We start from the raw sequence: 13,235 nt of genomic DNA, 5'->3' as shown, positions 1-13,235 counted from the left end.
ACTTAAAGAGATGACTTTTGAATGTTCTTGGATAACTGTTATTTGTATAGTTGCAAATTATTAATTCAGTTAATAAATGTGATAATTTTCTCACTAACTATGTATTCAGTGATTGTAATAATTTATATGTACAACAAAAACTAATATTCAATCTAGAAAAGAGGAAAAGTGTTAAAGTGATTTTTTAATAATATATTGTTACTATGGAACGCTTACAATTTTGAACATCTTTAACAACAAAATATTTGGATCACAGAATATATTATCCTGATGTATTCTCTGCTTGGATCTTCGACAAATAATACACAATAAATAACTTTTTATTAAGTTCACGTCTTAAATCAATTATTTATCAAATACACTATATATCAATATTACTTAATCAACAACTCAAAAAAATATTCCCGATGCCATGTCAAATATTTAAAATTGTCACTGATTGCCACTGTCTGACTGACAATATTTTTTTTCTCTGATTCTGGCTTTGGTTTAGAACTAGAACCTGTAATGTGTAGTGTGTGTGTTGAGTAAGTGTCTTGTTACTTTGCAAAGTCGACGTCCTTGTCTTTGCAAAGAGACGCTAATTGTTTCCGAACGTCTGCGGTCCCTCCGTATGATATAACTGACAATATGCTGACAATATTCTATTCGACTGAGTGCGTTGTAAGACAAAGATAGATTTGGAAAATATTACCACGGACATGGTGTCCATTTTTTTCGAATCCGGAAAAAACTAACAAATACTTTTAAAAAATTTAAACGCAGAATGAAAGACTATATTGTTACCGAGGGCCGAAAGTCCCTTAGGATAAATAAAAAGTTTATTTTGAATGAGATATTTTAAATAAAAAATCACACTAAATTTTCTCTTAGTTTTTCACTTCTGTAACTTATTAAAATAAACATAGAAGTTCTCACGGACTTTCGGCCCTCACTAATAACGCAATCTTTCATTCTGCGTTTAAATTTTTCAAAAATACTTATTAGTTTTCTAAGGATTCGAAGAAAATGAATCCCCATTTGAATAGCATTGCAGCCGAAAATACGTACCCATCCTCTTAATAATAGTAAGTGCGAATATATTGCTCTGAAGACAGTTCTTTAGTATATCTTCTTGCCTTTCATGCCTTCTTTGCCTTATATTATTTTCAACCAATTTTAAAAAAATGTGAAAACGTTGAATTATGCACGTCCGTCTGTCCGTCTGTGAACACAACTCCTCCGTCGTTATACCAGGTAGAATGACAAGTGAGGTGTCAAATGAAAGCTAATAATCCAAGGAAGGTACTAAAGGTGAGAAATTTGACGTAGGCTGTCTGTCCGTCCGACCGCGAATATAACTCCTCCGTCATTATACCAGGTAGAATGGCAAATGAGGTGTCAAATGAAAGCTTATAATCCAAGGATGGTACTAAAGGTGAGAAATTTGACCTAGGCTGTCTGTCCGTCCGACCGCGAATATAACTCCTCCGTCATTATACCAGGTAGAATGGCAAATGAGGTGTCAAATGAAAGCTTATAATCCAAGGATGGTACTAAAGGTGAGAAATTTGACCTAGGCTGTATGTCCGTCCGACCGCGAATATAACTCCTCCGTCATTATAGCAGGTAGAATGACAAATGAGGTGTCAAATGAAAGCTTATTTATAATCCAAGGATGGTACTAAAGGTGAGAAATTTGACCTAGACTGTCTGTCCGTCCGACCGCGAATATAACTCCTCCGTCATTATAACAGGTAGAATGACAAATGAGGTGTCAAATTAAGGCTTATAATCCAAGGATGGTACTAAAGGTGAGAAATTTGACCTAGGCTGTCTGTCCGTCCGACCGCGAATATAACTCCTCCGTCATTATAACAGGTAGAATGACAAATGAGGTGTCAAATGAAAGCTTATTTATAATCCAAGGATGGTACTAAAGGTGAGAAATTTGACCTAGACTGTCTGTCCGTCCGACCGCGAATATAACTCCCCCGTCATTATAACAGGTAGAATGACAAATGAGGTGTCAAATGAAGGCTTATAATCCAAGGATGGTACTAAAGTGAGAAATTTGATCTAGGCTGTCTGTCCGTCCGAGCAATATAACTCCTCCGTCACTTTACCAGGTAGAATGACAAATGAGATGTCGAATGAAAGCTTATAATCCAAGAATGGTACTAAAGGTGAGAAATTTGACCTAGGCTGTCTGTCCGTGTGAGCGCAAATATAACTCCTCCGTCACTATACCAGGTAGAATGACAAATAAGATGTCGAATGAAAGCTTATAATCCAAGGATGGTACTAAAGGTGAGAAATTTGAGGTAGGACTTCCGGTTTGAGAAAGGCAACCAGAAGTACTGTTTTAAAGTTACCGGAATAGTACAAGTGATATATTATTCGACGCGCCCGATTACTTTGGGTGAAAACCTAGGACTTACGAAGTCCAATTACTTGTTTAATTATTCGTAAAGAATAATTTTGGCATAGGTAATATAAACTTTTTATTGCCGAAAATATTTAGTATATATACATGCTTTTTTTATTGATTAGTAATACCAACAAAGAAATATTGATTATAAAAAATTATATCGTTCGTTTGAGAACTTTTTAAAAGTTTATATAAATTTCAGATGTAGAAACATTATCTGAAGATCAAGAAATTACAAGACAAATGGAAATTGAAGCTGTCAATATGGCGGAGAAGGGAAATTTAACAGAGGCCCTAAGGATTATAAACGAAGCAATAGAATTAGCTCCTAGTAGACCATCTTTGTACAACAATCGGGCGAATATACTACAATATCTACGTAGATTTGAAGGTATGATTATTTTTTGTGAATAATATCAAAACGATTATTTTTTAATGTTATATCATATATTTTTAAGGGGGGGTTATATTTTGAATTATAGTTATTTGAAATAAAAGTACATAACTTTAAGAATACTCTCTGAAAATTTCAGATTAATCAGAGCGAAATTACCGGATATACAGCTTGTTGAATATTCCTACCTTCCCCTCACTTTACAGCAGCTTCGCGCCAGCGCGAAGTGAGAAACGTTCCACAGCTATTCCACTTCTCTTTTTTAAATTACTCTGCGATTCAAAAACATATTCCGACGTGCATCACTTTTGATTTGACAGATAAAATAGAAATTGAAAATAATAGTAGTCAAAACTTTAAACGCGTTCTTCTCAAAACTGCTTTTTTTCAAAGGCGGTGGACATTGTAACTCAAAAACTATTTGACCGATATCCACCTGAAATTTTGCACAGATTTTCTTTATGACATTTCGTCATGTAACGAGATATATTTTGTTTTATTCTTATTTATTTTTAGCAATACATAATAAAAATGCTCATTTTCACTCATTTTAAGAAAAATTTCGTTATTTTGATTTCTGACTGAAAAAAAACTCGACACGTTACCACGAAAAATCAAAAGCCAATAAAATATTTTTGAATTTTCTGTTTCGCACGATCCAACGAGTTTTTATGTCTACCGCAAAATCAATTTTTTTGGATGTGTCTGAAAAAATTTGCCACTCTAGGCTTATTTTTCAATATTTTGCCTTGAAATTTTTTTTGAATATTCTTTGAATTGTACTGGATATGTTTATTTAATTTAAAAATAAAATACCTCAACCATATTTTCAAAAAAATTCACAAAAATGTGCTTGACATATTGATTTCAAACCATACCCCCCTTTAAGTTAAAACATCTAGGTAATTAAATTATGGGGTTTTTTGACTTAATTACTTAATAAAATTATGTGTTTATCATTCCTAATTTGCAAAATTTTGTTTTAGATGCATTTGAAGATGTAACCAAAGCCATACAGCTATGTTCAGATAAACACAAAAAAACGTTAAGTTTGGCATACTGCCAAAGAGGTATACTTCATAAAATATTCGAACGGACAGATTCAGCAAGAGAAGATTTTGAGACATCGGCGAAAATGGGCAATAAATTTGCCAGGAAGCAGGTATGTTGAACATCGTGTCAAACAATATAATTACATATCTAGTAATCAGTTCTAAAAATGAGACATCGGCGAAAATGGGCAATAAATTTGCCAGGAAGCAGGTATGTTGAACATCGTGTCAAACAATATAATTACATATCTAGTAATTGGTTCTAAAAATCACCATAAAAAGTAATATCTGTAGATATAGGAATACCTTTCTGTCTTCTAATTGCTTTTATTGTGAGAAAACTTATCCCAGCATGTTTGCCACCTTTTTTCTTTGGTTTTATTAATAATTTACCTATACTTTTACAAAGGGGTTGAAATTCTTATTGAAAAATAAGTCCCTTACAATAAATAATAAACTTAACCAACAATAATTATCTGATAGCCCAAAGTATACTTTCCATAAATTAAATAATATTTGAAGCCTTCTAAATGATTGAAATATATTTTTATCAAAAATAGTAAAATTATCGTGTTTCACAGAGTACCAGTTTTGCATAAAATTAATGTTTGCATATTTTCTAATCAAAATCGGTTCTATGGTTAGATTTTTTTTATTTTCGACCTATGAGCCAGCTAATTTATCTTCTTCTTCTTCTTATTGCGTCGTCTCCTTTCGAAGGTTGGCGAACCAAATGGCAATTGTGGCTTTGAAAACTGCTGCACGAAAAATTTCTGCGGATGAGCGGTCAAACCATCTTCTCAGGTCTTTCAGCCACGAGTTCTGGCGTTTTCCTGCTGATCTTTTGCTCTGTACTTTACCTTCCAATCCAATATAATTTGAAGTAATTCATATGCTTCACCTCTCAACACGTGATCCAAGTATTATATTATTCTTTCTTTGAGTAATCTTAGTAATTCTTTTTGTTTGCTCATGCGTCGAAGTTACTCATTGTTAGTAACTTTTTGTCAGGAATTATCATCGGAACCAAAACCCCTCAAGTATGCAAGACTAACATAATCCACGAAATGCAGGATAGAGATAAACTGGAAATGTTCCAGGTCGAAGTCTGGAAAAACTCGAAACATGTCACCCTTTTCTTACTATACAATCCGCCAGATAATATACCTGCATTGGAATTGGTAGAGCAACAAATCCAGCCAAGTACCATCATAATTGGAGATTTCAATAGTCCATCCACGAGATGGGGCTACTCTAGAACCACCAACGTTGGGAAACACCTCGAGGACTTTCTGGATATCAACTATTTCGATGTATTGAACACCCCACCTACGTTCTTATCGTTTAGAAGAAGTCAAACAAGGCCCGATCTTGTCGTAACGCACCCACACATTACAGGGAAGACCAGTGTAACCCTCCTAGACGACGCAGCAGGCTGTGGTCACCGCGCTCTGCTAGTGACATGCAAACTGGCAAAGGACAAAAAAGCCCAAAATCGCGCTCCGCGCTGGAATTTTAAAAAGGCGGATTGGAAAAAATACAGGGAATGCACAAATGAAGTCCTGACTCAACTAACACTACAAGAACCAGAAGAAGCAGCAAAGAAAGTAAGTGAGGCCATACTTAAATGTGCAAAAGAGTGCATACCGCGAGGTCAAATTAATGGGTACAAGACTTTCTGGTCCACAACTGTATCCAAATTGAAAGCTGCCAGAAATAAAGCCAGGGACAAAGCTGAAAAATCCAGGGAAATGAACGATTGTATAGAGCTTCGAAAGAGGCAAGCGATCCTAACTCAAGCCATTAAGTCAGGGAAAAGAGAATCTTTCAAATCCTTCCTTGCTAAGCTCGATTTCCAAAAAGACGGCGTCAAAGCGCACAGGTTCGTTACTACGCTAAACAATGATGGAAACACGCAACAGCAAATGCCAATGAGAGACATGGCTAGAGAACTCACTACACATGCCGATATAGCAAACGAACTCTGTAAGCACTACACAAAAGTGAGTAACATTAAGATAAACAAGAGGGAGAGAGCAAGACTGTTGCTTTATCTCCCTCCCCGGCGGATGAGCAAAAGCATAAACGACATCTGTTCAGAAGACTTCTCGATGTTGGAGCTGGAAACGGCTCTCTCTGACACAAAAAAGAAAAGGCAGCAGGGATTGATGAGTTGTACCCGGAAATGCTTAAATATCTGGGAGCCGCAGCCAAAGGCACCATTCTGAATTTGATTAATCTAACATGGAATTCAAGAGTCCCAAGTCAATGGAGGAAGAGCGAGGTCATACCCACCTTAAAGAAAGGAAAAGACCCGAGCCTAACTGATAGCTACCGGCCAATATCCCTCACAAGCTCCTTATGCAAAGTAGCCGAAAAAATGGTTCTGGACAGACTAAACCGAGCCATAACCCATCTTGAACTGATTGACGACGCACAAGCTGGCTTCAGGAAACACAGGAACACCATGGACCATGTAGTCGATTTCGCCCAAAAAGTCAAGGATGCTTTCCACCGTAAGATGTCAACAGTGGCAGTGCTAGTAGACCTCAAAGCTGCATACGACACAGTATGGAGAGGTTTGCTGTTACACAAGATAGCGAAGTCTGGAATTGACGGCATACTGTTCAATTGGATAAAATCCTTTCTCGGGGAAAGGTATCAGAGAGTCAAATTTCACAACCACTGTTCCAAATTCAGACTGCAAAGACAAGGGCTGCCACAAGGAGCTGTCAATTGTTTAACTTAATGATAAACGATGTGCTCGCAATGTCAAGAAAGACACCTGGTGTGGAAGCCCTCCTGTATGCCGATGACCTCCTAATATGGGCATCAAGTAGCAGTGTGAGAGCGCTCGAGGGAGTAATGAACCAGGCTCTGAAAAATCTAGAAAAATGGGCGGATAAAAACTGCCTAACTGTCAGTACAACCAAAACCGTATATCAAGTACTTACCCTTTTAACAAAACAGACTGCTCTCAAGCTGACATACAAAGGAGTTGATTTGGAAAGACAGGATGTAACAAAATATCTGGGGGTGTACATAGATAAGAAAATGACGTGGAAACCTCACATCGACGACATTGCAGAGAAAGCCACAAAGAGATGTCGACTGCTCAAACGTCTCACAGCAACAAAGTGGGGAGCCACGCAAGATGTCCTGGTAGCAACATACAAAACCTATGTCCGGCCGATATTAAAATACGGGAGTGAAGCTACAATAACTGCGAGTACAAACACCACCTCCAAGCTTGAAGTCGCCCAGAACACTGCCCTTCGAGTCATCACCGGTGCTCCAAAATCAACACCGATTACATCAATGGAAGCCCAGACCGGTATTGAACCAATACAATGCCGCAGAGAGCAACACGCGTTAACCTTCTGGGAAAGGCAGAGACGAATACTTCCACAAAAATGGGACGAATATAGACAAGCAGCCTCACGTCTTAAAACACAAACCACTCCGCTTACAGTAGCAAAACCAAATCATGGAAAAATACCACATTGGACCTGTCGGAAGCCGCCCCCTTCCCAGCGCAAACTACACTGGCCCGCTGTCTACCAAACACAGAATTGCTTCTCGAAAACCATAGCGACCCGAAGCACTTATCGTCAGACATTGTCCTAAGGAAAGCCGCCCTAGAGACGATACATACCAAGTACCCAGCGCATGAGTGGTTCCACATCTACTGCGATGGCTCCTCGATGCCGGACTCGGGAAGAACAGGAGCAGCCCAAGTAGCAATTTGTCGACGTGACAACGTTGTCTACCGCGTGGCAACGTTTTCTTACAACGTTGTTATTGCCTAGAAGACGACCCTATTCTGCACTGATTTGGTGGACGATTTTTGAGTTGTCTTAACGTTGCCTAAGCAACCTCCTGTAAGCAACATCGTTTCGTAAGCGTTGCATAAGACAACTGAAGCGACTATAAAAAGCACCTGCGCGTGCAATGGTTGCACCCCGAACAGGGAGAAGTTGGTTTTTTGCGGTTTCCCAACTTCATTGCATAATTATACCTGTTCGTCCCAAGAAAATAGCCGCAACTATTTTCTCCACTCGAACGCTCACTGTCCACGCTTCGCTCAAAAGCCACCTCCTGACCGCCCACGAGGGACGCAGGTTCGCCTGTCGTTGTACAATGGTTTCTAGGGAGACTGGTCGAGAGCAAAGCACGGACAGTACACGTAAATGTCTATGGAACCAACAACAATCCATCAAAACTTTCTTCTCTGTTGACTTTTGGCCTTCTGGACACCACCGTCCGGCATAACCAAGGAAAAACACCAGGACACGACACTTGCCCCAGTGTGTTTTTCGGACTGTTTGCTTTTACTGCCACACAATACATTCACTACAAACCCTGAAGAGGACAAAATCCTAAACTGGGACGCACAGTGAACGAATTTCTTCTTAGCAATTATCTAGACAAGCAAATCAAACAATGTGGCATGGCAATGGTTGCTCAAGGAGTCAGACTAGTTATGTTTTTTTACCTATATTTTTAACACCTGTATGGTGAATGCGAAAACCAAAAAGTAAACTGTTTTGACATCGTATTTGGTATTTAAATTTATATAAATACATAAAGGACTTATTACCTGATGTGAAATTTATAAACGCATCTCAGGTTACCGTCAAATATGGATATTTCACCTTTAAAAAACACACGCGCTCCTTTTTTTAATGACATTTTTGACAAAAATATGCAAATTTAAAAAATCAAATTTTAATATAAATGTCAAAATTTATGTTAAAGATGTTCTGTATAAATTTAATGTATTGATGGTGCTTTTAAAGGTATCAGAAAATGCCTGCATTTTTTATATTCTGTGTTTTCATTTTCTTTACATCCCAAAAATCTCAAGTAAAACCAAAATGGCGCATTAAACAATATTACCAATATTACTTAAAAAATACCTTATAACCAACCTTAGACGGACAAGACAACTTAGAAGTCCAATCGCCAACCAAACCCGACCGCGCCGACTATCAAAACCATTTTAGAACGCACCCTCTTATTGGGCGACAGAGGTCATGTGACCAGTGTCAAAAGTGTATCATTCTCATTAACAGCGTTCCCACATTTAGTAGATTTCTACTTTTTTGGTAGATTTTTGATATTTTTTTAAAAAGTTCTATAGTTTATTTTTTAACCAGGAGGAGTAAACTTAAAAGGCAGATTCACGCCTAAGAAAGTCACTAGAATAACAAAAAAATACATCTTCTTTTTTGGTTGATCATGTCGGCCCTCAACGGTAATCCATAAATAATATATTATATTAATACGTCGCTAAAGAGTTCTAAAAACGACTGCTTTTTATATAAAAGCAGACTAACAATCATTAAAGGAATAACACAGTTAACACAAAAAATCGCCGGTATAACTTAACTAACCTATGAAATTTCACTAGTGTCAAAATTTGATAAATGTCATTACTGTCAAAATTTTATAAGAGTGGAGTAAACTTGCCTGCAGTTGGACCAATTACAAACAAGCATTACAGCGCGGTAAATTTGAATCACTCCTCTTGGTTAAAAACAAACCATTAGTAGGCAATATTTTTTAGTAGATTTTTGGTATATTTTAACAGAATTTAATTCATTTTTTTAGAATCATGAGGAAACTGTATAAGTATTTTTGAAAAATTTAAACGCAGAATGAAAGACTGCATTATTTAGAAAAACCGAAACGTTTCTTTTGAACGAGATATTTGGAATTAAAAGTCACACTAAATTTTTTCTTTTTTTCACCCCTGTAACTTATTAAAATAAACATTATAGAAGTTTTCAGGGACTTTCGGTCCTCGGTAATAACGTAATCTTTCTTTGTGCGTTTAAATTTTTCAAAAATATTTATTAGTTTTCTAAGGATTCGCAAAAAATGAAAACATTTAAAATACATTGAACATTTTAACAGACGATTTGCGCCTATCCCCTTAAGTTAGCTGTTGTTTTTATTATAAAAAATCCCAAAAATCCTTAAGTATATTTTAGTTTTTGATTTAGTAGATTTTAGCTAAAAAATGGTAATTACCAGTTGGTGGTTTGGAATAATTAGGTTTCCAATTTTGTGGAATTCCTCTTGGGACATTTAGGACGGATGTGCATATCACTGATGTATTACTGTATATTTACATGGCCTAAAAAGAATCTACTGATTTTGTGAAAACAAAACTACTGAAAGAGTAAAAACTGACCTGGCAACCCTGTCTACGAAAGCTGATAGATACAAAGATTAAGGTTATCAAATCTCAAATCTACTGATAAAACCATGGAATGAAAACCAGCTATTAAAAAAACAAATAAACAGTTTGTTAAATAAATCGAAAATTTCCATCAAAATAAAATATATAATAATAAGAAAAAAATAAGGTTATAAAGTAAATTCTTTTTCTCCTCTGGAAATTGCCGCAAACGTATCACACATCACACCTCTAGAACAACACAGGGTCGTGACGTGACAGACAACTCTACTCAAACTCAACTACAGAGTCGGCCAGGGCGTAAATTAGTTTAGCATTATAACATTTTTAAGTCGTTGCGATTGTTGAAAAAACTGAACTGTGATATGTAGTTGTCACAATGGTAATAAATTAGTTGCCCGTATAACTAAAGGTTGTAACATCGTAATGTCAGTTGGGGTAGGGGACGTTGGCCGAAACAACTGAAAATGCTCTCGGGCAACATTGTATACAGTGCATTTGTTTGTACTGACAACCAATGCGTCGAAAAATTGCTACTTGGGAGGATATGTCTCAACGTTCTTCAAAGGCTCCATAGCTGTGGGTGCCCCTCTCACCAACTACGACGGCGAAATTGCTGCTATACACGAAGCTGCAAAAAATCTTGAGAATTTCCAACACCCCCAAAAAGTTGCCTTCTTCATCGACTGCCAAGCCGCAATCCTCGCCCTGTCGACAAATCGATATACCGACTGTGTCAAAACAATATCTTGCCGCGTTCAACTATCGAACTTGCTGGAAAAAGGGTGGCTGATTACTCTACAATGGATCCCTAGTCATGTCGGTGTTGAAGGGAATGAAGCGGCGGATGAACTTGCAAAAGAAGGCACTACTATTCTACAGCCTCCTAGCTTCCAATCGTACACATCAGCAAAATCCACCATTAGAAGAGGAATCAAAGCGAAGATAAAAGAGCAGCAAATACAAGCCGGTGCTGGAAAATCTTGGGCCCACCTAATAGAGTCACCAATCCCTCGCAACTTGCCGAGACAACTACGGGACATGACTACCTGGCTTCCCATCTACATCGCATCGGCGTCCGCGAAAATGACAACTGTCCGCTATGTAATCAGCGCCAGATGGATGCTGCTCACCTCCCAGTGTGCCCAGCCCTGATAACAGATCCACCCGAGGAGGATGAAGATCGCCTACGAGAAACAGCTCGTCTATACTGGTCAGCGCGCCACCAAATATGGCTAACATGCCAAGGGTGGGCGTTGGCTAGTAAGTAAGTAAGTAAGTAACTTTTTGTACCCATGGAACTCTCAGCATCCGTCTGTATATATTTATCTCAAAGGCATCTATTCTTTTTTCTATTTCAGAGTCTATTGTCCAACTTTCACAGACATACAGCAAGACAGAAAACACGTAACATCTGATCATTCGGATTTTAAGTTTCAGACTAAGGTCTGATCTTGTAAAAAATGTTTTCATGTTCATGAGTGTTTTCCTCACTTGTTCTATTCTTGATAGGATTTCTTTTTGGGTTACAGTGGCTATTAACATTGGCCCCAAATATTTTATGGAACCTACCTGCTCTATATTTGTCCATTGGCATATAAATGTACGTTTATTGGTGTAACCAATAAACAGCACTATTGTGTGTGCTCTATTTCAATTGTTGTTGTTTGGTGCCAATATAGTGGAGTCAATGAAGGTTTTCACCTCCGATTTCGTTGAACCTCCATCGATTTTCATGAAAATTGGTAAGCATGTAGAGGATACCTCAAGAAACAAAGGTGCCATGGTGCCAACTTGCGCTTTTACCATGGGGGGGGGGATGTCATCCCTTCTCGGGGGTGGAAATTATTTTATTAAAAATAATACCACTAATCGATAGAGGGACAAATTATAATTAAAATTTTTTATATAAAGTTATTCCAATAAATCAATAGCTTTTGAGTTCTTAAAGATCAAAAGTTTTGATTTTTCCTGAAAAAATCCATGTTTTAAAGCAGTTTTTCATAAATAACTCAAAAACCATAAGTTTCTTCAAAAAAGTTGTTATTACCAAAATCGAAGATAATATAAAAATAAATGAGCTCCTTGTTCGAAAAATCCTTTATTACATATACAAAGTGAGTTATATGCAATGGAATGTATATTTTTTTCCGCGAGTACTCAAATCTTAGTATTCAAGCTTAAATAACAGGAAGACGATGCACTTTGTTAAATATAGACACTAAACATTTTAATAAAGTACTTAAAGGTAACTATCAAAAAGCTATATAAGTCTATAGCATCAAAATTAAGCAAGTTATGATGGAAATAAGAGGACCCTTTCAGATTTTTTAGGGAAGAATGAAAAATGAAACATACGTCATTTCCACAAAAATTAAAATTTATAGTAACCCATTAAAAACTTTATTTATTTTAACATGAGTAATAACTTCAACAATTTTGACCGGTTTAGAATGCATATTTAAAAAAAAATACGATTAAAAAAATTAGAACTTTTCAAATTTTCGTGAATTTCATTTTCTTTTGATAATAACTCCAAAAATACTCAATATACTTAAAAAATGGTAGAGAACAAAATTTTAGTTTTAACTTTATTTAAGCTTTTTCTTTTTTAATATTTTTTTACGACAAAAAATAACCGAGATAGAAACATTTAAAACCTAAATTTTACTGCGAGAACCATGTAAGCGGGGCCCTTTCACTTTGTATTTAAAAAAAATAAAGGATTTAGGAAATTATGTTTAATACAGTGTTATAAACCTTTTACTTAGCTTTGTAATGGTTTTTGGATAAATCTCATATTTCAAAAATTAACGGAGTTATTTAAAAAAAAAAACCAATAAAATTTTCTTTGAAAAAATTTTATAGCGGAGATTTTGTATGTATACAGGTTGTGGGAAGTCCAATTAGTCGTTTGTTGTAGGAGATACGAAAAAAGTTTATTTAGGTGAGATTGGGGCATAGCTAATATCAGAATTTAAATACATTTCCAAATATACAGGGCCACCCATATTGACAGGGTGAAACAAAATTATCTTTTGTTTAATGGAACACCCTGTATATTTTTACATTTTTGGATTTTCCTCTATGTTTTATTTCTTAAAATATCAGATTTTGTGATGTTATACGAAGTAGTTTAAAAGATAATTACGTTTTTTTTTTCAAATTTCATAG

At 36.4% G+C, this 13,235-nt stretch overlaps 1 protein-coding gene across 2 annotated transcripts in view; it reads left to right on the top strand.

The window, feature by feature from the left end:
* Positions 1 to 13,235, top strand: part of LOC114339296 (tetratricopeptide repeat protein 36 homolog) — a 32,663-nt gene that overhangs the window by 7,112 nt on the left and 12,316 nt on the right. The window contains exons 2-3 of one of the 2 annotated variants that reach the window (XR_007698449.1): positions 2,613 to 2,801; positions 3,791 to 4,067. Coding sequence is in view for 1 of the 2 variants with exons in the window: in XM_050652529.1 (XP_050508486.1) it covers positions 2,613 to 2,801; positions 3,791 to 3,966 (365 nt within the window). In the remaining variant the exon portion in view is untranslated. The remainder of the gene's footprint in view (positions 1 to 2,612; positions 2,802 to 3,790; positions 4,068 to 13,235) is intronic. The other variant, XM_050652529.1, reaches the window with a different exon arrangement.

The sequence above is a fragment of the Diabrotica virgifera genome, chromosome 5 (genome assembly GCF_917563875.1).
Source record: "Diabrotica virgifera virgifera chromosome 5, PGI_DIABVI_V3a".
Taxonomy (NCBI): Eukaryota; Metazoa; Arthropoda; class Insecta; order Coleoptera; family Chrysomelidae; genus Diabrotica; species Diabrotica virgifera.
This window is presented reverse-complemented; position numbering and strand designations above follow the sequence as displayed.